The sequence below is a fragment of the Phascolarctos cinereus genome, unplaced genomic scaffold, assembly GCF_003287225.1.
Source record: "Phascolarctos cinereus isolate Bilbo 61053 unplaced genomic scaffold, phaCin_HiC Scaffold_5;HRSCAF=322, whole genome shotgun sequence".
Classification (NCBI taxonomy): Eukaryota; Metazoa; Chordata; class Mammalia; order Diprotodontia; family Phascolarctidae; genus Phascolarctos; species Phascolarctos cinereus.
The window spans coordinates 345325294-345350164 of NW_027555958.1; the positions used below are offsets into that span (position 1 = coordinate 345325294).

Sequence of the window (24871 nt, forward strand, 5' to 3'; positions counted from 1 at the left end):
AAATTTACTTTTATCTCCAGCAAATAGTCTACAACTCAATTTATTCCATCCAGTGCAGCTTCAAAAAAAAGTACCAAGCATACTCTCCATAGCAACTTGAAGTAGGAAGGAGAACAGAGGGTCAGGAGGCTATGACAGGAGAGGAAACACGTGTGTAATGTCTGAATTCACAGCATTTAAGTGTATTCCCTCACCTACTCTTTACTTAATATCCACCCCCCTCCCACTCAATATACACATAGGAAGAGAAATCTCAGTAATGTCTTTCTAGTATTTAAATGAAGAAACCAGCACACATTATGATGTAATAGGGACCTTATGAAGAGTATTGAGGGAATATTATGAGGTCAGAGCTTTCCCTGAAGGGATAGCCAGGATGTAGGGCTTGTAAATCCAAAGTCATCTTTCCTGCTAACATCCTAGCAGCACAACTTGTTCCCATTCTACAGCATGGGATTTTAAGATCAAAGGAATGAACATCAGAGCAAAAACAGAGACTTTGGGGGAACACCATTACAACGGGAAGAATTTTCAGGTCATCAGATTAGTGTCATCATTTCCATCCAGAAATAAAGATACCCCTATGTCCCTATGGAGATCTCTGAAGACAAGCAGGCCAACGTTATAAATGAATTTAACAATTTCACAGATGCCTTGAAGAAATTTGGGAAGTTAGTGGAAACAACAGTGATCCAGAAAAAAGAAGAAAGACTAGGCATATATGTCAAAAATGAAGGTAAGGTCAGAAATGTCAAGACCTCCCAAAGAATCCAAAAAATCAGGCTGACCAAACTATGTAGAATTTAGGAGCAGTGACAGTCCCACCCTGTTACATGTCAGCATTCGAGGTTACAATATTTCTTTTCAAATTCTTCTGTGGGGAAAAAATTGGAAATGGGTGAGATATTTTTCAGTCAAGTTCATGCTATTCTGTTCTGAGATTAGGTTTAGACCCAAGAACATAGTTAATATAATGACAGCCTTGTCACTCATCACCTTTCCTTTCATGAACCCTCTAATATCACTATAATTAGTGAACTAAGTACACTCAGACCGATTTTCCTTGCTGAAGGTGGCCAGTTGAAATCCATACCTTCAACTTTAATGCATTTTGCAGCTAGGTGGTTCAGTGGATGGAGTGATGGGCCTGGAGTAAGGAGGACACATCTCCCTGAGTTCAAATCCAGCCTTAGACACTTATTACTGTATGACCTTGGGCAAATCACTTAACCTCTGCCTGCCTCAGTTTCTCATCTGCAAAATGAGCTGGAGAAGGAAATGGTAAACCACTCCAGGATCTTTCCCTAGAAAACCTCAAATGGGGTCAGGAAGAGTTGGACACAATTGATACAACTCAACAACAGGAATTTCTACTTTATATGAGACCTAACTTTTGTTAGGTAGTACTTAGGTATGTGTAGCTTGTGTGAAGCAGAACGGTATCAGAGATAGAATGCTAAATTTCTAGTCAACAAGGTTTGGGTTCAATTCCTCCAATGGCATTAACTGTAGGACCACAGGCTAGTTGATTACTTTCTTCAACTTACTCATGTGTAAAATGAGGATGATATCTGTAGTACCTAATTCACATAATTGTTGTGATGATTGAATTAGAATGATGTGTGTAAAGTGCTTTCAAACTTTAAAGAGCCATACAAGTATCAATTATTGTTGTCTTCTGAATGAATTCTTTGCTAAACAGGAGTTCAGGAGGGTAAGCTAAGTACTAACAAGATGAAATTCAACAAGGATAAATGTAAAACCTTGCACTTGGGCACCAAAAATCAATTTCATATATACTAGTTGGGGGAGGCATGGACAAGGCAGAGGTTCTGATTTAAAAAAAAAAAGTCTGGAATGACAGCTCAAGCAGTGTCAGCAGTGTGATATGAAGACCAAAAAAAGCAAATTCAATTTTTGAGGGGGTATATTAAGAGAGGTATAGATTCCTGGAATAAGAAGTTCTTATCTGTTCTTACCAAGTTCTTATCAAGCTCTCACTGTTCTTATCAAGCTTCACCTGAAATATTGCGTTCAGTTCTGGGCTCTATGGTTAAAAAGAGTATTAATAAGTTGTGGGGGGGTCCAGAGGAGGGCAGCTGAGACCATGAAGGGTGAGTGTGTGACATGTTAGGTAAAGGGCTTTCAGGCTCTCTATGAAAGGAAGGAATTAGGGATATTTAACCTGGAGAAGAGAATACTTAGGGGAAGGTGGCATGAAATGACGCTTTATATATTCAAGGAGGGCTATTACATGGAGGGGGGATTCGTCCCCAAGGGCAGGATCAGGAGAAATATTGGTGAAAGCTGCCAAGAGACCAGTTTAGGCTTAAGGCAAGGAAAAACTTCCTAATAATCAGAGGTATCCAAAAGCAGAATGGACACCTCCAGAGGGGGTAGGTTCTTCCTCCTTGGAGGTGTTCAGATGGAGGATGGATGACCACTTGTTGGGTTTGTTACAGTGGAGATTTCTTTCACATATGAGTTGGGTTAGATCAGGGGTGGAGAATCCGGGGCCTTGAGGCCTCAGGTTTCCCACTCCTGGGCTAGTCCTGGGCTAGACCATCACTGAGTTGCTTTCTAACTCTCAGTTCCTCTGATTCTGTGAAGGTGGTTGGTCGGAATGTATGCTCCCCTGCCCCAGTCCTGCACGGGTCATGATGGAAAGGTTAAAGTGCCCCAGTATCACATGTTGTTCAGTCATTTCAGTCATGTCCAGCTCTCTATGACCCCATTTTGGAGCTCTCTTGGCAACAATACTGGAGTGGTTTGCCATTTCTTTCTCCAGTTCTTTTAACAGATGAGGAACTGAGGTAAGTAAATAGGGTTAAATGACCTGCCCAGGATCACATAGACAATAAGTGTCTAAGGCTAGATTTGAACACAAGAAGATTGAGCCTTCCTGACTTCAGACCTAGAACTCTATCCACTATGCCACTTAGTTGCTCCCCACACCCTCCCATATCACATGATCTATGTAACCTATATAAAGCTACTGCCAGCATCACAAGATCAAAGGTAGTGGTGACAAATGCAGAAATTAAAAGGGAGTAGTGGAAATATTACTGGGTGAGAAATTCCCAATTAATATATAGGGGCTAGTAGCATGCCAAACCACAGTCTATTTTGCTTCTGTGGGTATATTTTGGCTATATTGTAGCTGCCTACCAGTAAAAATACTTACCTTCCTAAAGTGTTGACACCTAACATTGAGGACAAATGGCTTAATGGAAAGATTATGTTTGGCTATTTGTACTATATACTGTGTGACCTCTGGGCCTCAGTTTCCTCATCTGTTAAAATGAGAGGGTTGGACAAATGTGATGATTCTGTAACACTGTTTCAGAACAAATTGAACTCTGAAAGTCACATTACAGATTTCTCGTCTTCTGTAGTTTTATAAATTCTTTGAAATGAAATGGGATACTGGTTAGCAATTAACTTAGTTGAGCAAAGACAGTACTGCTAAGTTAATCTCTTGCTGTGACAAAATGACAGAACTTGAAAGCCTTAGGGGAAATGATAAATGTAACATACCTTGACTTTAACCAGGCTCCTGAATCTGTTGTGCACAGTCTATGCATCAATAAATTCCCAAAAGCACAGCCACATCTGAGCAATAACTAATATTTATATGTAGCATTGTAAAGTTTGCATTTTCATTTAGGTCTTATAAAAAGTCTTGTGAGATGAATACTACAGATAGTGGTAGTATTATTAATTATTATCATTCTCATTTTTACAGTAAGGTTCAGAGTCCTTAAGTGACTTTTATCCTATATTCATGCAGCTAGTAAACGTCAGAGGCAGGAATTAGATGGAGGTCTTCCTGGCTCTACCCACTATATCAAGCTGACTCTGAAAAGTAATTTCTTTTGAAAGTAATAATGCCCATATATTTAATACATAATATTTCAGATCGTAGGAGTTATGTTTGATTATCTGTGGATTCATACTTGGATTTGAAGACCCCTTGTAACACTTCAAGTATGCTCTGAGGTCCAACGGCACATGGATTTGTGGATCTCTGGTCTAAGGCATTCTATGACCTACAATCTAGTAATTCTGTTACCAAAAGGACAAAAAGGATTGTCTAGAATGATTTTATCTCAATGAACTCATGCTAATAGTAATTCTCTTTATAAATGCTTACAACCCACTCTTTTAATAATTGGCTCTAGAATATTAATAGCAATCTAAGACCATGGTAAAAATCAAGATGACACTTGGAAAGTAATTTTTAAAAATGAATTAGTCTGAGGTTACTCATAAGTTATCTACAAGTGTTGGTCTTGGATTCAATACCTTTTAGTCTTCTTGTCAGTAACTCAAACAGTAGCCTAGAAATCATCTCAGATATAAAAAAATCTCCTTATTTGTATCAACAAGTTTTTGGTAAGTATGAAATATAAGCACCTCTCATACTAGTAGGTTTGTTCATTGACTTGGTTTAATCTATTATACATAGGACAGTTAGGTAGTGCAATGGATAAAGCACTGGGCCTGAAGTCAAGAGGACCTGAGTTCAAATACCATCTCAGATACTTACTAGCTGTGTGACCCTGGGCAAGTCACTTAACCCTAATTACCTCAGTTTCCTCATCTATAAAATGAGCTGGAGAAGGAAATGTCAAACCACTCCAAGGTCTTTGCCAAGAAAACCATAAATGGGATTATAGAGAGTAAAACAACAACAACAAAAAATCTGTTAGGGTTTTGAAATCCACGCCTGACCCATTCTTTCACTTACCAATAAATGGAGCTCAGACTAATAAGCTAAGTTTGGCAGCAGAGAGTTCCAAGCTATAGCAGATCTTGTGTCTTACATGATATAAAAGAAATTCATCCTAATAAAGAAATCACTCTAAATGAATCCTTATAGACCACTACAGCAGGTAGTTTGCTACCAATAGTAAGATCATTCACATCAAAAAAGTGATAAACCAAATCTGATGTTTCCCTTTGGGGAGTCATACAAGGGGAAAAAAAAATTCCTTCCAATTTTAGTTGAGACAGGAGCTATGGTGGCGGAGCTAGGACATTGAATTGGAACATATTCTAACTCAATACCTAGTCAGGTCCAAAAGGAGAGAATTTTTTAAACCAGAATAATCTGCTTCTTACAAACTGAAATAAACTACTAAGATGATCAGAGTGGTACATGTTGAAATAAACAATATGGTATAGTAGATACAGGACTCATGTAGGAGTTAGAAAGGCCTGGGTTGAAATTCCACTTCTGATACTTTACTAGGTATGTGGCCCTGCACAAGTCACTTAAGCTGTCTGAGCCTCCATTTCCTCATTTGCAAATAAGGTAACTGAACTCAGTGGTTCTTGATATTCTTTCTAACTGCAATTCTATGAACTTAAGCAATAGAGTCTTCAGCATTTGGTAATGATGTACCTCTAATTCTTTGTTTCAATGCAGACACTATTGATTATGAAAAGTTCCATGAGTCAATATTGGAACTATTTGGTCCAGAAATAAAGAGCCAAGATGTGAAAAGCTTCTACAGGAAACTCAGCAACAATCCGGATGTACCCGTGGACTGGTGTGAGGTAGGAATTTTTGATGTCTGTTCTGTGAAATCTCAAAGTCATCTTCCTCAGTATGGGATTACAGATTGATTACACATTGATTAAGCAATAGTGACATGCATGCTATTTGCCAGGCACTATCCTAAATGCTGGGAATTCAAAGAAATGCAAAAACATGGTCCTTGCCCTCAAGGAACTGTTATTCTAATGGAGAAGACTATGCAAATAACTGTTTACATGCAAGATCTATATTGAGTAAACAGAAGGTAACCTCAGAGGAAAAGTAGGAGAATATGCAATGAATGTGGAGGTATTGTTATAGTACTAAAATCTGGGACAGGGTTCTTGCTTCATAGTCAAAAGGAATAAGAAAAATGCCATTTATTTACATTGATAATAAATAACTTGTTAATACAGATCAAACTGCCTATCACAGAGAACAGACCCACAAAATTAGTCAATCCCAATATATTCTTGTCATTAATTACACACCAGCCACTTCTCCCTTTATTACATCAAGGAAGCAAGTGTCCCTTGAGCACAAGAGACAGGGGCTCCTCAGACAATCTCTCTCATCCTTCAGAACAATAGTCCTTAGGTGTCATCCACAGAAGGTCACTTCTTAAGAAGTCACTTCCAATGGAGTCTGGGATAGGTAAAAGAGAATCTCTTTTTATCCCTTCTTAAACTCATAGTTGGTAGAGTCCTAGTTGGTACTAGTTGGTAGATAGCTGGTCTACTAACTGTGCCCTTGAGTAATCATCATCATAAATTGCAGTGCTTGCCAATCTAATCTGCGTGAGTAGAGAGAATTTCCTCATCAAGAATTCCATACTCCAATGAAATCAGAGGTTTGGTTAAAAAAATAATTTTAATAACAAATTCACAGAGTTGCTGTCATTAGATTTAAGCATTCTCTGACCTAGAGTTAGAAAATTGGGGTCACTGTGATAACAAAAAACTCCATCTTTTTGTACTTTTTCTATTCTCATCTCCAACTTGACTCTGAGACTAAGCTGATAAACATTGGTGGTATTTTGCTTTTATTACATTTTTTTTGGCTTAGTGGTTAATTTTGAAGTTTCTTTCACACCTTTCCTGCTTTGCTTTCCAGCAGAATGTCAGCTCCTTGAGGGCAGATCACTACTTTTTGTTTTCTCTTTGTGTAACCAAACCCATAGTATGGTGGTTACACACAGCAGGCACTTAAGAAATGATTGTTGAATTGAATTATATGTGGTCTTTAGCAAGGCCACAAGACTCTAACAAGGCTTTTACAAGATTCTAGGAGGCATCAAAAGGTCATTCCACTGGGTGGTCATTCCAGTACAAACATTCGCCTATACATAAAATCATGCCTTACCGAGTTTAGGACCACTTGATCTCTTCTAACCTATTGCAATATCCTCCTAATAGGTTTCCCTATATCCAATCTCTCCCCTCTCCAATCCATCTTACATACTTGATATTCCTAAAGTATTTCCCTACTTAATAAACATAAATAGCTCCCTGTTGCCTTTGAGATAAAACATGAACTCCTATTTTTTGGCATTTAAAACCCTTTATAATCTGGCTCCAGCCACGGGGGTAAGAGGACTGAGTGCAGAGTGAGAAGATCTGGGTTCAAAGACTGCCTCTGATGCCTCTTATACCTATGCAACCTTAGGCAAGTCATTTAACTTTCTGGGGCCTCAGTTTCCTCATATGTAAAGTAAAAGTGTTGGATTAGAAGATTTCTAAGGCCATTTCCAGTTCTAAAATCTCTTTTCCAGCTGATTACCCATTACTCCTCTTTTCTATCCTCATTAGTCTACTTGCTGTATCCCCTTACATGACATTTCATCTTAGGCATGCTACAGTCCATCCAGACTGGCCTTTTCTCTGTTCCACTGCTCACCTCCTGCCTATGCATGGGCTATTTGTCCCCCATGCCAAAACTCCCGCTTCATCACAATCTCTCAGAATCCCTCATTCCCTTCAAGACTTAGTTCAAATGCCACCTCCTAAAACAGGTCTTTCCTGATTCTCACATCCTTCAGTGTTCTCTCCATAGCAATTCCTTTGTATTTAATTTGGCATGTACTTTGGGTTTACTGGTCTCTGCATACGTTGTGTCTCCCTAGCCAAGCTACCTTCCCTAGTAGAAGTCAGCCTCCTGAGGGCAAGAACTGTTTCACTTTTGTCTTTGTATCTCCTTCCACCTAGCACAGCAGCCTGGCACACAAGTATGCCCTCAATAAGCCCTTGTTGAATTGAATATAAATGGTTGCTGATTTTATTCATCATATATCTGGTGATGGTAATGCCTGAATATCTCTTAGTACTATCCCTAAACTTGTTTACTCTCACTTCCAAATAGTGGGCTTTTTTTTTCTTTTTTATGTAAGTTTTTCTCATTTAAACCCATTTCCTTTGGTTTTGTCCTTTGGACTTGGAGTCAGGAAGATCTATATTTGAATACTATTTCAGACACTAATAATTGTGTGACTGAGCAAGTCACTTTATCTCTTAGTACCTCAGTCTCCTTATCTGTAAAATGGAGATATAACAGCATCTACCTAACATATGTAAAGCATGTTACAAACCTTAAAAATGAAATTAAAAGAAAGGTACAAATCTTCAATTTTCACTATTAATTCTGAGGAAAAAAAAGGAGAGGAGGAGGGGAAATTGAGGGGGAAAGGAAGGTGAAGCAGAAAAATCTCAAGGTCCAGGAAATAGGTCTAGAAGACCAACTGCCCAACAACTCTTGTTTTCTTGTCAATTTAAACATTCAAGGTGCCAAGATTCCTCATGGCAAAGGATATTATGGGATGAGCAAAATAAAAATAAAAAAGTCTGATGACCAATATTCCAAGGGAACATCAAGACTAAAAAAAAATCATATAAATGCTAGTTATCATACAGAGCAATCCTCAGAATAATCCTTCATAGAGATGACAGTTCAACAATAGGGCCAGGACCTTCTGAACTCTAATCAGTTAACTTGGAAGGGTGAAGCAGCAGGTTAGGAATTAGGATAGCTACATTACATTGAAGGAATATGGATCTATGGTACTTAGGGTAAAATTCCACATTTGAATAATAATAGCACTAACCTAGAATTCTGGAAATCCATATCCACTGTGAGTAAGTAGCCAAGACTTTTATTTTCTACAATGTTGTGACAGATGACTCACTAGGCTTCATATATGTGTCATTACAATATGCCAGGATGATTCACCTGGCTTCCATTAAACCAGATGGCCTTAACAAGGAACTCAGTCCCATAAGAAAGATGTTGAGATAGATGAAGAAGCAGAGTGGTTGTAGTTTTTCATAATTGGTCTTCCAGGTGAACTAATATCTTCCCAAAGACAAAACTTGCAAAGGCAATGTGGTATAGCTGAAAGAGCTTTGGTGTAAGAGGAGACCTAGTTTTGAATCCCAATGGATTCCCCACTTTGAACATATCTATTTCTTCACCTCTCTGGGCTCTGATTTTCTCATTGGCATGTTAAGGAGGTTGTGCTAGAGACCTTGAAGGAAGGTCACTTCCAACTCTAAATTTCATAATAAATTATTTAGTCATGTCAACTCCAGATTAGATTCTCAAAATAAAATCAAATTGGAAAATCTAGTGCTGACTTTTTGCTCTAATCCTAACTTGTTCATGACCTTATTCCTGATGCTGATTGTAACCTATAGCTTGCAACTGGAGAAAAGGAAAAGTTTTCCTTTTTCTTAATCCTGACCAAAGAGCTTCCCCACCTCCTATTTTGATTCATGTCACCATGGTAATCTATGGCTTCAGGCTAGCCTTTAAGATGCAATTCAGAAACCATCTTCTGCATGAAGCCTTTCCTGAGCTCCTTGTCTTTCTCTCCCAGATTGTCTTGTATTTTACTACTGTATTGTGTATGTATGTATTTATTAACTTTATTTTTTATGCGGTGTGTATTTTTATATGTACTTGTTGCCCTTACCACTTCATTGGACTGCAAACTTCTTTCAAGTAGGGTTTGTTTCATTCTTTGTACTTATATATCTAGGTCCCAGCACTTGTTGATTAATTGATTGATGAAGATAATAGGAAAAGGGAGGAGATTATAGGAGGGAAAGGTGGAAAAGGATGAGGTCCAGCAATTTATATCCACCAAGAGGTGGAAGAGCAGGATTGACATAAACTGGAAGACCAGAGTACCTTACTCTCACTCCTCCACCCCTTTCTAGGACTATATTGATTATTGGACACAAGGTCAAAGTGCCACTATATAAAGTTTGATTTTCTCCATGGTATTAGGGCAAAGTTTCCCAGGGTATTCCCCAGAGATCATGTCCAGATTTCAATAATGGAAAACAGACAATAATGCTTCTTTGGAGACAGAAAAGTAATGTAGACTATGGTATGATCGATTTTGTTAATTTTATCAACCTGCAATCAATCCATCCACCAAAAAACATTTATTAAAGGACTTACTATGATGAGCCAGGTCCAAATATCTTTGATCTCATAAATGTGAGTACTCAATCATTTATTAAGCACCTACAATGTTCCAGGCACTGTGTTAACCTCTGGCGATGCAAAAAAGGGCAAAAAGTCCCTGCCCTCAAGGAGCTTGCAGTTACTTGGAAGAAGACAAAATCCTCCTACCAATGTGGATTAAAACCCTTTTAGACTTACTGTAGTTGATACCAAAAGAAAATTTGGCAGCCAGGCTTCTTGGCTCTTAGCAAGTCTGATCCTGGAAGACTAGCACATAACTTATCACTAGCCCATTGCTTAATGCCTTCCTGGCTTTGTAGAAAGCTCTATTAGAGCTTGTACTCCATTGGAATCCTCTTGGAGAACCAAGAGTCAATGATTTGAGATATTCAGAGTATGGCTTTATAGGCAGTAAACATGTCAAACTGGAAGGAGTTCTAGACTGAACATTAATTGAAATCAGCATGCCTATAACACCTACTTGAAAACTTACTATTTGTGACATAGGCAAATTAAAGGTTCTCAATTTCTTTCACTGTAAAATGAAAATAATAATTATGATGTCTACTTCTCAAGGCTGGCATTAGGAAAGTGCTATTCTGTAAACCTTGTAAGCACTGCAAAATTATTTTCATTTTCTTTAATGAATGGGGAAAGAAGGGATCTTATTTTAATAGCACATTTATGTGGCATTTTACAATTTGTAAACTGCTTTTCTCACAGTAACCCTCTGAAATAGGTAGTTAAAGTACTATTACCCTCATTTTACATTTGAGGACACCGAAGCTCAGAAAGATTATACGATTTGTCCTCAGCTCCACAGTCATGCAGCTAGTCAAGTGCAGGGTTTATTATCAAACCTAGAGTTTCTGACTTTCAAAAAAATTACTTTTAAACTTAAATACAAAATAAGAAAAGAACAAAAAGCATGGCCACGTGCACAGCAGAACGTTAGAGAGGATTCAAATACCCAGCAATACATTTCCATTTCAAGAAAGCCTATATAACAAATATTACACATTGTGTTCTGAGCTGTCCATCTTTGCTTCCTTGTAAGTTTTCTTTTGTTCTCTGCTGTGCACTTTTTTACTTTGTTCTTTTCTCACCCTTCCTATACATATATGCACACAGACACACATACACATACATACTTAGATATCTATAATCCTACTCATATGCAGACATATATATTCATATGTATCTATGTAAAACCTTTTTATATTTGTTTGTCCTCTGTTTCTCTGAGGGTAGATAACCACTTTCTTCAAAAGTTCAAGTCTTTCCATATTTTTCTAAGTCTACCAACTCATAATTTCCTATACCAGATCAATATTCCAACCTTACACTGTCTAGTTATTTTAAATAGTCTAAAATAATATTGATTTATATGGCTGACATATAGTGTAGTTTCCCTATTTTTCTCTTTGATTAAATCTACTTTAGCTTTAACTTTGTCAGAGATCATGATTCCTATCCCTGCTTTTTTTTCCCCTAATAAATTCTACTCCTGATCTTTTTTGTTTGTGTGTATCTCTTATTTCCTTTCCCTCCTGACTCTTCTACTTTACTTCTACTCACTACCTTAGCCTTCTATTACTTAACCTATGCCCCATCAAAGATCCTTCTTTTATCCTCCCCGCCTACAGTTTCCCCTTACCTTTTTATTTCTATCCAAGTTTTGAAGATTTTTATAGCCTTCCAGATATGTTATTCCCTGTTTAGTCTATTCTTGTTAACCTAGACACCCTTCTATACCCCCCTTTATCCTATTCCCTCACTCTCTTATTTCTTTGTAAATTTAAGTCTTTTATTCCCTTCTAAATGTATATATTGTTCTCTCTTTAACCCAAGTCTGATGTGAATAGGTTTCCCTCAAAAAATACCTCCCTTATCCTCTCTCCCATCCCTATCCCCTTAGCCTTTTATTTCTTTCTGAATTTAGAAGACTTTTATTCCCTTCTAGATATATATACATGTACATATATATGTATATATGTGTGTGTGTATATATATGTATGTATGTATGTATGTATATATGTATGTATTGTTCCCTCTTTACTCATTCCTGGTGAGAGTAGGGTTCCTCTGTGTCAGTTCTTCTTAGAGCTTCTGACTTTAAGCCCAGTATTCTTTCCCCTCTACTCTAGTTGATTTGGTACATCTGGTTCATTATGTAGAAATATACTAGTTATGTGACCAGAAAAACAAACCAAAACAGCCCCATGAAATTGTCTATGCAATAACAGGTCTAAGTCTTTACAATTCTCCACATTGTAACAGTTTGTGAGTCACCATTAGCCTCTTGGGTTCCTTAGATCCACACATTGGATCTTGGATCTATATGTTTTTAGCTTGAGGTCCTTACAATTTTGCACAAGTATACTGGCATGGGCAAGTTTCAAAGGTGCATTCATAAGAGTTTTAAAAACTCACAAGGGGTCATGGTTTAGCTTTCACATGGAAATTATGTTATGATTTTGATAAAAAAAAAATTAGAATGTAAATGTACTTACTGTGTGCAGGGAAAGGAAAGGATGCAAATAGGAGAGAAGGGTTCTGGGAGTACCATTAATAACACTATGAGTCAAAGATGATTAATTATGACTAATGAATGAATAATTCTGTTTTGTAAAAAAAAATGGATGATGCTTAGTTCTCACTTAGAGTTTTTTTTAAATCATGTTTCATGCTTTAAGAAAATGTTAGCTGAGAGAACCAAAGTACGTCAGCCTTAGATTTACTGTAAACTTTCCAAGACGTACTTAGTTTTCTTGGCTACAGATTTCCACAGACTTAGTCAGGCTGAATCTCTCCTACCTAAGTAATGTGTTCTCCTGAGATGCTGAGTTCTTAGTGATGAACATATAGATGCTGTCATCATGAGCTAGTTTCTGGGGTTAGCAATATCAGTACGGGAAGACACTCAAGTTGCCCTAAGCATTACCAGAAGAGATTTGATGGGAGACCTGCACAGATTTAACTGTGATTGTTACTGCTTCTCTTGATATGAGGGCAGCACTTTGAATGAACCCTATGGTTCTCCAGGTGGCTCTGGTGAAAATACAGCCCCATCTGTATTCACAAGGCATACCAAAAAGAGAATGAAAAATCAATTGACAAATAACCACTGAAGAGTAAATTGAGATGATTGATGCAAAATTTAGAGTTAGAATGGGATCTTAGAGATCATCTAGCCCAGAAGTGCTGAACCTGGAGTACACAGACTACCCCCTCCTCCAAAGCATGCATAAACTTGGACAGGGAAAGAATTACATCTTTATTTTCACTACTTCCTAACTGAAATTTAGCATTTCCTTCAATTACATTTTTAAAATCATTGTTCTGAGAAGGAGTTTTATAGGCTTTATCAGTTTGCCAATGGGGTCAACAAAAAAAGATTAAGTACTCCAGATCTAGTTCCAAATCTGAGGCTGTGGATTCACTTACCTTGGCAGTATACTTTCCAGGGATGTACACATAGATGAGGTTGATGCACATATTGCCAGAGCTAGCTCAGTGTTTGAGAAGGATCCAAAGGAAAGTGTGGGAGAGAAGAGGTATTAGGTTGCCTACCAAGTTGAAGGAATATAGAGCCTTTGCTGACCTCACACATGCCTGGGAAACCTGGACAGTATACCAGTGCCATGCCAGGAAACTGAATTCCTTCTATTTGAATTGCCTCAAGAAGATTCTGAAGATCACCTGGCAAAATAAGGTACCAAACACTGAGGTCCTTTCTTGAGCTGAACTGCCAAGCATTCAAACTCTACTGCAGATAGCGCAACTCTGAGGGGCTGTCCACATTGTTTGAATGCCAAATGTACATTTGCCTAAAAGACTATTTTTTGGAGAACTCACACAAGGGCTCATATGGAGGTCTGAAGAAGTTATACAAGGACACTCTTCAAGGTCTCTCTGAAGGACCTTGGGATTGACTGTGAGACATGGAAACACTGGCACAAGACCACCCAGCATGGCATGTCTGCATCAAAGAAGGCACTGTGTTCTATGAGCACAGCAGAATTTTATTAGCCCAAAAGAAATGTGAGATGTGCAAATTTAGAGCTGTCTCCACTCCAAATATTTGTGCTTGACCTATGGGACAGCCTTCTGAGCTTGTCAATACTGATTTGATCAGCAACAATACCTGTGATCAGCCACACTGTACCCTGACCCCAACACAGTGATGTCATTTTGGTCATCTTCTGAGAATGAAGGAAAACAACCACCAAGTATCTGAAGTGAGATTTGAACTCAAGGCTTCTTGACTTTGTCTCTCCTTTCTCAAGGAGTTCCATATCTGGCCCACCATTTTTTCTCTACCTAAGTTGTTGCCCCATACTCACAGACATTAACTATATTGATGCCTTCTCAAATACTTTTGCTTCCTTTAAAGTGTCCTCCTTCCCCACCTTGCTTATTAGGTCTCTTTCCAGCCAGGCTTTAGTCTGCTTTATAGGAAAGTTTAAGAAGCCTGGCAGTATATTAACTTTGAGGCAAAAAACTCACCTTTTGGGGGAGGCAAAAGCTTCCATGACATTATCCATCTCATTCTCTGCTGTCCCCCTTTCCTTTTGCCTTCAATCTTTCCTAATATCAGGGTCTTTCCCAATGAGTCCTGTCTTCTCATTATGGGGCCAAAGTATGTAAGCTTCAGCTTCAGTATTTGATCTTTAAGTGAATAGCTGAATTAATTTCTTTAAGTATTGACGGATTTGACTTTCTTGCTGTCAAAGGGACTCTCAAAAGTCTTCTGTAGCACTACAATTTGAAAGGGTCAAATCTGCAGTGCTCAGGTTTCATTATAGTCCCACTCTCACAGCTATACATTGCTACTGGAAAAACCATAGCCTTGACTATACAGACCTTTGTCAGCAAGGTGATGTCTCTGATTTTTAGTATGCTGTCCAGATTTGCCATAGCTTCCATGGAGTTAAGTCTTTTTTTTTTTTTGGTCTAGGCAATGGGGTTAAGTGACTTGCCCAGGGTCACATAGTTAGTAAGTGTCAAGTGTTTGGTCTGAGGCCAGAGCTCTATCCACTGGGTCACCTAGCTGCCCCGGAACAAGAGTCTTTTAATTTCATGGCTATAGTCTCCATCTTCAGTGATCTTTGAGCCTAAGAATACAAAACCTGACACTACTTCCATTTCTTTTCCCTCTATTTGCCAGGAAGTTAGGGGACCACTTGCCAAGATCTTAATTTTTTTTATGTTAAGCTTCAAGCCAGCTTTTACACTCTCCTCTTTCACCCTCATTGAGAGGCTTCTTAATTCCTCTTCACTTTCTACTAACAGAATAGTATTATTGCATATCTCAGACTGTTGATATTTCTCCCAACAACCCTAATTCCAGTTTTTGATTCATCCAGCCTGACATTTAGCTTGATGTTCTCTGCATATAAGTTAAAAAAAATAAGGTGACAACTTACAGCCTTGTTGCCCTCCTTTTGCAATCTTAAATCATTCAGTTGTTCCATGCTCGGTTCTAACTGTTGCTTCTTGGCCTGCATATAGATTCCTCAGGAGACAAGTAAGATGATCTGGTACTCCCAACTCTTTGAGGACTTGCCACACTTTGTTGTGATCCACACAGTCAAAGGCTTTAGTGTGGTCAATGAAGCAGAAGTAGATGTATTTTTCTGGAACTCCTTTGCTTTCTCCATAATCCAGCAAATGTTGCCTATTTGGTCTCTAGTTCATCTGCTTCTTTGAAAACAAGCCTGCTTTTCTGGTAATTCACATATTGCTGAAGGCTAGCTTGCAGAATCTTCAGCATAATCTTGATGGAGTATGAAATGAGCACAATTTTTTGCTAATTTGAACATTCCTTTGCATTGCCCTTCTTTCGGACTGAGATGGAAATTGTTCTTTTCCAATCCATTGGCCGCTGTGGAGTTTTCTAAGTTTGCGGGTATATTGAGTGCAGCACTTTAACAGCATCATCTTTTAGGATCTTAAATAGCTCAGCTGGAAAAACCCTCATTGCTATGCCTTAATTAGGGTTCTGTTCATTACAGTAGTGTGGTGGAAAGATCCACTGAGCCAGTCTGGAGCTGGGTGTCACATGATCTCTCTAGGCTCAGTTTCCTTTTTTTGTGAAATGAATGGATTGGGGAGAATTACTAAAGTTTCTTCCAGCTCTAATTACTATGGTTTCTGTGTACTAAGTTGTAGATTCATATGCAATTACTCCTCCTCTTTCCCCACATCTGTTCCCTTTTACTTCCTAGGGTTGCTGTATTGTCCCCAGGGGGGAAAAAATGTAATTAGAAATCTGCATGGGTTTGCTGATGATTGTCCATTGCTCTAGGTTTTTTGAATACAGGAGATATCTAAATGTAGGGAATTATTCCAAACTGCATATCTTTCACAGAATTTATTTTTTTTTCTCGGAAACTAGCATTCATTAGCACAAAAATAAATAAAGCATTTTTATCCCTATTGAAATAAAATACAAGTGGCAGCAGAAACACTCTAATGACCAAAATCTGAGTCAAACTGGTTGCCCAATTTTACAATTATTGTTACAGTTTTGTATGCTGTTTGGTACAGGTGTTTGTAATTGTACTAAGTTGTATTCATAAAATGAGGTGGAATGGGGGTGGAGGTCGTTGAGAGCCATTGATCAGAATATACTTGGCTCATTGTGAGCGCTTAGTAAATGCTTGTTGATGTGGCCTGACCATTTCTGTCATAAATATGTCTTAGGAACAAAAATACCAATTAAAGATTTCAGGCTGACTTCCAGGTCATGTGACCAACAAACAGAAGACAAGAAAATTTCTCTAGTCCCCACTAACTCTCAAAAATTCCCCCAAACTTCAGAAGAATAGCAATATACTAGAAGAAAAGCAATCATAGCTCTCTGTAGACCAACACAACAAGAAGCTGAACAAGATAGCCGTATACATTAACAGCAGAAAACCCTAATGTGGCGGGGCTGGGGTGGTGGTGGGGAAACCTGTGGCCTTGAGGCCACATGTGGCCCTCTAGGTCCTCAAGTGGGCCCTTTGACTGAATTAAAACTTCGCAGAACAAATCTCTCAGGTTCCTCACCCCTGAACTAATCCCTAATTCATTCACTCACCCTCTGTACCAGTCCCCAAATTCTGACAAGCATACACAAATAGCTATTTTCTTGCCAATTCTTCAGTATCTGCTAGCATACCTTGCCCCTTCCCTGAACCCATCATTCTATGGTAACGAGCAGCAGACCTTAACTCTTCCCACACACTTGTAGAGGGGGAAAGTACAGTAAAAATGTTCTGTCTGGAGGAAGGGCAGTGCTTTCTGCCTAGGGGCAACAGTACTTAGCTAGAAGTAGGTTGGGATGCCAGCATATTTGGTGTGGCTGCACTAAACCTTAAGGAAAGGGGATTAGCATTCAACTGAGACAAGTCCTGTTCCCTTAGAAGCTTCTTGGAGCCTGCTCCTTGGACTGGGACTAGTGAAAAGTAAATTCCCGCACATGCAGAGGCTAAGGCAGCTTTAAGGTCCTCATGAGCTATAGGAGAACATAAAGAAAAAAGGAAACTGCTTAAGATCTCAAGAGGAACAAAATTAAGTTAAAAACCTAGAGAACAAGCAGATACATCATCTGGGAAGACATTAAAATGGAAGGAAATATGGCTAACAAGACATCTAAATGACTACAAATGGCTCTAAATAAATATGGAAAGACAAAGGAAATACAAGGTAATGTCATGGGATCATTACTTTGGAGCTGGAAGGGACTTCAAAGGCCATATAAATGAATGCCCTCATTTTATAGGTAAGAAAACTAGGGCCAAAAGTGTTAAATGACTTGTCAAAGGTCACTTGGTATACTTGAGAAACAGCAAGAAGGCCAGTCTGAATAGATGTTAGAGACCATGAGGGGAAGTGATACTTGGAAAAGGTATAAGCTTGGAAAAGTAGTCTAGACCCAAGTTGGGAAGTGTGTTAAATGGCAAACATAGGAGACTGTATTTGATCTTAGAGACAATAGAGAGCTAATAGAACTTGAAAAAAAATTTTTTTTGAGATCTTTTATCTTTTGTCTTTACATCGCCTTCATTTGTAAATGTTTCCTCTCCTTCCTAAGCCTTCCCTTATAATAAAGAATTTTAAAAAAAGAGGTAAAAAACAGTTCAACAAAATGAACCAACCCTTTGACTATGTCTGAGAGTATATATGATATTCCATACCTATAGCCTTGTACCTCTGCAAAGAAGGGAAGCTGTGTTTTCTCATCTCTTATCAGAACTAACCTTATTATTATAATTAGGTGTAGGCTTCAATTTCATTTTTTGTTCTTTCCATCTACCTTGCTGCTAGTTCATTTCTCCCTTTTGTAGGAAGCCTTTCCTCTTAATTCCAGTGTTTTCCCTCCAATGATTATTTACAATTTATCCTGTATATAGTCCTTTTTGTATATAGGTTGTTTTTTTTTTTTTGCATATTGTCTCTCCCAATAGATTGTGGAAGGACTATCTTTTACCTTTTTATTCCTAGTGTTTAATACAGTATCTGGCACATAGGTAGGTAATAAATATTTATTGACTTACCAAGAGACTTCATTACCTTATGTTAATTTTGTATATATCTTGCAAATACCTATAGGTATATACAGTGTCTCTCCCAGCTAGACTCTAAGTTCTTCAAGGGCAAAGACTTTTTTTTTTAACATTTGTTTCTGTATCTCTAGTATCTAACACAATTCTAGGAAGTTAATAGATGTTTGTTGCCTGTGGCTTCATTAATTGACATTTGAACATGAATCCAATTTGCTTTCCAGAATGGTTGGACCAATTGATCACTTCACCAATCACGTATTACTACTAGAACTTATTGAGCAGAGGGGTGACATGGTCACACCTAAGCTTTAGGAATATCACTATATAGGCACCTGTGTGAAAAACAGATTAGAGAAGGGAAAGCCTTGAGAAAAGGCCAAATAGGACAATATAGCAGCAGTTCAGGCAAGAAGGGATGATGGTCTTAACTAGGACAGTGGCTGTATGAGTGGAGTGAAGATTGGATGTGTGAGATATTGTAAAGGTAGAATTGACCAGTCTTGGAAACAGAAAGGATATGTGGAGTGATTGCTTTCTCTTTCCTTTCCTTCAGAATAAACCAAACATGATTTCCAATGCTCATGTTCAATCAAAGCCCTGTGAAAAGTTGACAATGATTTCAGAAAAGTTAGGCTTAATGAACAGTTGCCGAATGCCAACTATGGTTGACCACATTATACCAACTGCTGGTAGGGAGCAGAGGGACATACATGAACTGAGATATAATCTGTGGCCTCAAATAGCTTTGTAGGGGATTTTATCATAGTGAGTGATAGACTTTATTGAACTATTTTTGTTTTGTTTTAAAGAAGCAGCAGTAAAATTTTATTAACAATGTATAAATAACAGATTTTAAAAGATCACTATAAATTGAGTGGTAAAGAAACATTTCGGGGACAAAAGTAAAATCTACTAATGTGAATAAAAAAAATTGCCTAACCTTGCAAATCACTTATCCTTTGAGCAATTTCAAGAGTATAGAAGTACCTTCAAAACAGTGTATTTGTTTAATGTTTGTTGAATTGACTGAAATGTATAATACATTTTAGTAAGCACTTAGCACTCACTCATTGTCTTTTGTTAGTCTGTGACTAATAAAAATGAAAAATTACTGAATGATGTTGACAGATTTTTTATCCTTTTGTGGCAGGGTTTCTTAACCTTTTCTGTGTCGTGGACCCATTTGGTATTCTAGTGAAATCTAGGTACCCTCCTTAGAATTTTATTTTTTGGTGAGGCAATAGGGGTTAAGTGACTTGCCCAGGGTCACACAGCTAGTGAGTGTCAGATGTCTGAGGCTGGATTTGAACTCAGATCCTCCTGAATCCAAGGCTGGAGCTCTGTCCACTGCACCACCTAGCTGCCTCTTAGAATTTTTCAAAATGCATTTTTAAAAGTGTGCTAGGTTAGAGATTACATAAATAACTGAATATCCAAAAAAAGAAATTGAATCAGCTGTAAATCAACTCCCAAAGAAAAAACTCCTAGACCACATGGATTCACAAGTGAATTCTATCATTCAAAGAATAATTATTTCCAATATTACATAAACTGTTTGCAAAATTAGGAAAATAAGGGTCCCTTCTAAACTTTTTCTATGGTTGATATTTAAACCAGGCAGACAAAGCAGAAAAAGAAGCTATATACCAATATCCCCAATACAAAAACATTAAATAAAATATCAGCAAATATTCTATAACAACATTAAGACCATATCCTATAATCAATTATATCGTATGCCAGGTTGGTTCTATGTGGATGTATGACATAAAGGGTGAACACTATAAAGAAATTATAGGAATATGGGGAAAAAATTGCTTTTAAGATCTATGGATAGGGAAAGAATTCACAACCTATCAATGAACAGAGAGGATCGTAAATAACATAATGGACAATTTTGATCACATGAAATTAGAAAGGTTGCACAAACAAAATCAATGCATTTAAAATTAGAAAGGAAAGAGATAACTTTGAAAAAAAATCTTTTCAGCAAGTTTCTCTGATAAAAGCTTTATTTCCAATATATATATAAAGAACTGAATAAAATTTATGAGAACGAGGGCTATTCCCCAGTAGAGAAATAACCAAAGAATATTAACAGGTGGTTTTCAAAGAAATAAATCCAAGGATCTGTAAATATATTTTAAAATGCTTCAAATCTGTTAAATAAATGTAAATTAAACCAATCTCACACCCCATCAGATTGTTAAATACCAAAAAAAAAAAAAGGAAAATGATAGTGACAGTGACAGAGGGACTACAGAAAAACAAAAACAAAAACAAAAACAGGCACACTAATGTACTGTTAGTGGAGATATGAATTTGTCCAGTCACTCAGGAAAGTAATTTGTAACTATGTCCCAAAAGTTACTAAACTGTGCCTATTCTTTGACCCAGAAATACTATTGCTAGGCCTATATCCAAAAGAGATGAAAGAAAGCTGAAAAGGATCTTTTTATAGTAGTTAAAGAAACAGAAAAAACCTGGAATCCAAAGAGGTATGCATCTATTGGGGAATAACTAAACAAAGTATGATATGGTCATGTAATGGACTACTATTGAGCCATAAAAAATGATGAAATAGTTTCAGTGAAACCTGTATGAATTGAAGCAAAATGAAGTAAATAGAACCAAGAAAAAAATTTCTGCAATAACATCATGAAGAAAAAGCTACTTTAAAAGACTTGAGAAATCTGATAAATTAAAATGATTAACTGATTCTTGAGTTCTGATAATGAATACGCTACCTACCTCTTGACAAAGAGGTGATGGACTCACGATAAATATACATTTTTGGACACTGCTAATGTGGGAATTTGTTTTGATCGACTATGCATATTTGTTTAAAAAGTTTTTTCTTTTTTTCATTTTTTCTATTGGGGGAATGATTTGAAGGGCAACGAATAGGGATAGGATAGCAAAAAACAAGTTTATTACATAAAGAAAACAGAGTTATTGAAGAATCTTAAAATATAAAGAACATAGCAGGAGGAAGCCCCAAAAGAAGCTTAGACAAGAACAGTTTTGAAAACTACAGGTTGAACTTAGATAAGAAAAGCAACCTGTATATAATAAAGATTTACAGTTTTCGTGTACAATCTTTTTCTCCTCTGTTCTACTGTATATGGGAAATTCCTATTTTATTTGGTGTTTGTTAAGTTCAGAATACAAAAAAAATTACCAAAAATAAAAGAAAATATGTATCCCATCCCCTTGGATGTGATAGACAGTCTTGTGCTTCCCATTGCTTATGCTGAGGGAGATTGACTCTTCAGTGGCTGAGAGGGTGCTGTACCATGTGTACCTTCACAAGGCATTTAGTTCAGTTGAATGGGGATACATGCGAAGAGATGGTGAGAGGAGAGGAGCAGACAGACTGGACTGGATCCCTCAATACCATGGATGGATATGGGAGACAGCTCCATTAAGTTCTTTTACTTCCAAGGACTGGCAACTACACAGACTGCAGAGAGAATACCTATTCTGAGCAAGATTGTTCTCTCTATCCTAGTTGAACTGATGTTTTTTGCTTGCCCCCATGCTCATTTAGTTTTGTGTATTGTTTTGTATATCCCAAACTGAAAAAACTTTTCAGATCTCTATTTTGCTGTTTTGCTTGGATAATGAGGTTTATATTCTCTTTAAAAAAACATTAATAATGACTGGCAAAATATAATTTTCAATTCTCTAGAATACTTGTGTCATATAGATTCAGAATTGCAGAGTTAATTTTCGTTATCCTTGATCTCCATTACAACTAAAGACATTTTACTTTCTACAGGAGTCATGACATTAACCACATAATTGCCCAGATTCATCAGTGATGGTCATGATTCTGGAGGTGAGGGGAACCAGCTAAGAAAAACATTGGGTGCTTGCAATACTTGATTAGTCTGTTAATCAGGTCGAGATTGATTGGTGGGTCTGTTAGTCTCTATAGAAGGAAAAACAATGACTAATCATCACCCATAGGTGGAATATAAGCAAAATGTAATGCAGCTTGTTAGGTGCACATAATAACAGATGCCCAAATCTATTGTTTGTGAACATAATGCTTCAACATTGATAAGATGCTTCCCTTTTTTGTGAGTTAGGGTTTAAATTCAATCATCATCATAAATAGTATTGAGAAAATGGAGCATGTCTAAGTCATTGTGTTAATTTACAGACGTGGTTTTTACTTTAGATATTTGGATATTTTCTGTCAGAAGAAGATGCACTTGCTTCTCAGCTTGATGAAGAAAATTTGGTTTTTCTTGTTTCCAGAAAACAAAGAATTGGACTTGCAGGTAGTTATTTTTAACATTCCTAGAAATAAATATGGGCTTTAATGTCTATATCCAAAAATGAATGTTTTACACATTTTTTCTATAGATTAATTTAATTAATTAAATTTAATTATTTTAAATATTGGAAGAAGGGGATACGCTCATGTATAGAATCAACTTCAATTGTTGAAGAGATAGGCTTAATGTAATTACTTCATAAAGAACACTTGCAGGAGAATCATAGAATCACATAATTAAGAGACCTCAGCAGTCATGAAGTCCAACCTACCCTGCCTGAAACTTTAGTATTCCCCATGAGAACCTAACAAATGATCATCTAGCCTTCATTTGAAGGCCTCTCTCCAAACTCACAACTTCATGAGGAGGTCATTTAACTCCTGTTTGCCTCAGTTTTGCCATCTGTAAAATGGTGATAACAATAGTACCTACCCCCCAAGGTTGTTTGAGATTGAGTGAGGTAATAATTGCAAAATGCTTAGCTAAGTGCCTGGCACATAGTAAACAATATATACATATTAACTATTATGATAATTATGATGAAGATGATATTCCACTTTTAGAGAATTCTGTCAAATTCCATCTCTTCATTTCGAACTAAAATCTACTTCCCTATAATTTTTACCTATTGCTTCTCATTCTGCCCAATGAAGGAGAGAAGGCCATGATATTCAGGTTTTCCTAAAGAAAAATGTGAGATCTTTAATAATAATCACAAACTAAGACTTTAGTAATATCTCACTACCTTGGGCTCCAGTGGTGAATCAAGCAATGCTTTTTTACAAAATATTTTATAATTAAACTTTTAAAATTATTTAATTCAGGCTGACAATGCAGCCACAATTAGTCTGAACTGGTGAGGTTTCTGAATGGATCGAATCTTGAAGGACATTCTAGCTCATAGGAACATAGAGTTAGATGATCTAATCCCAAACCTTCATTATATAGTAAGAAAATTGAGGCTCAGAAAGGCTTATTGACATGCCCAGTGTGACACATCTACTTATTGACAGAGCTAGCCCCAGAACCTCTCACTCATTCCAATGCTTCTCTACAATATATTGGTCCTCTGGGAACATTGTACCAGGGCATTCACTCTGTATTCATGGGTAAGAATGATGTCACATGTTTAGCCATTTCAGTCATGTCTTCCTGGCCCCATTTGAGGTTTTCTTGGCAAATATACTGGAGTGGTTTGCCATTTCCTTCTCCAGCTTATTTTACAGATGAGGAAACTAAGGCAAAGAGGGTTAAGTGATTTGCCCAGGGTCACACAGCTAATAAGTGTCTGAGGCCAGATTTGAACTAAGGAAAATGAGTCTTCCTGACTTCAGGCCTGGCACTCTATCCATTATACCACCCAGCTGCCCTGTGATGTCACATATTACTAACTCAGAAGAAGTCAGTCACCCAACTAGCATTTATTATGCTCCTACTATGTCCAGGCACTGTGCTTCATGCATACCTGAGCTTTTTCTTCCATCTGAGCATATTTGTTCTGATAATATCACCAGTGCACATTTAGATGTGGGAAAGACTAAATGTGGAACAGACAACATCATATTTGGAGATCCAAGTTCCAACAGGAAAATGCAAGTTCCTTAAAGGCAGGGACTGTTTTACATCTTTTCTTTGAATTGGTAGCACCTAGCACAGTGCCTTGCAAATAGTAGGTGATTAATAATCTTCTGTTGGATTGGGTTACATAATACATGTATTCAGGGAGCTTTCTAACACCCGTCAAGCCTCAAGAATACTATCCACTTCTGGTGATTTAAGTGGGAATAAATGATACTGCCAAAAAAATCTAGAAAGATTCTCTAGATATTTATCAAGATGGAAGGAGGAAATGAAGAGTTTGTGAATACTGGTGACCTTAATGTCTTGGTTACCAAACGAAAGGAGTTTCAAAGAGAAAGTAAAATATGGAAAGTGAATAGTTGTGTCAGAGGGATTTAACTTTGCAGACTATAGCTTGAGATCCAAGAAAGAAAGACCCTTGATCACCATGCATAGAGTGCATC

The 24871-nt window shown here is 37.4% G+C and overlaps 1 protein-coding gene across 6 annotated transcripts in view; it reads left to right on the forward strand.

Moving 5' to 3' along the window:
- Positions 1–376: 376 nt before the first annotated feature.
- WDR64 (WD repeat domain 64) overlaps positions 377–24871 on the forward strand; it is a 174253-nt gene continuing 149758 nt past the window's right edge. For 4 of the 6 annotated variants that reach the window (XM_020982060.2, XM_078156256.1, XM_078156257.1 and 1 more), the window contains exons 1-3: positions 377–736; positions 5432–5562; positions 22748–22850. In XM_020982060.2, the coding sequence (XP_020837719.1) occupies positions 592–736; positions 5432–5562; positions 22748–22850 (379 nt within the window). In that variant the 5' untranslated portion in view covers positions 377–591. Of the gene's footprint in view, positions 737–5431; positions 5563–22747; positions 22851–24871 lie in introns of those variants that run through there. The other 2 variants (XM_078156259.1, XM_078156260.1) reach the window with 2 other exon arrangements.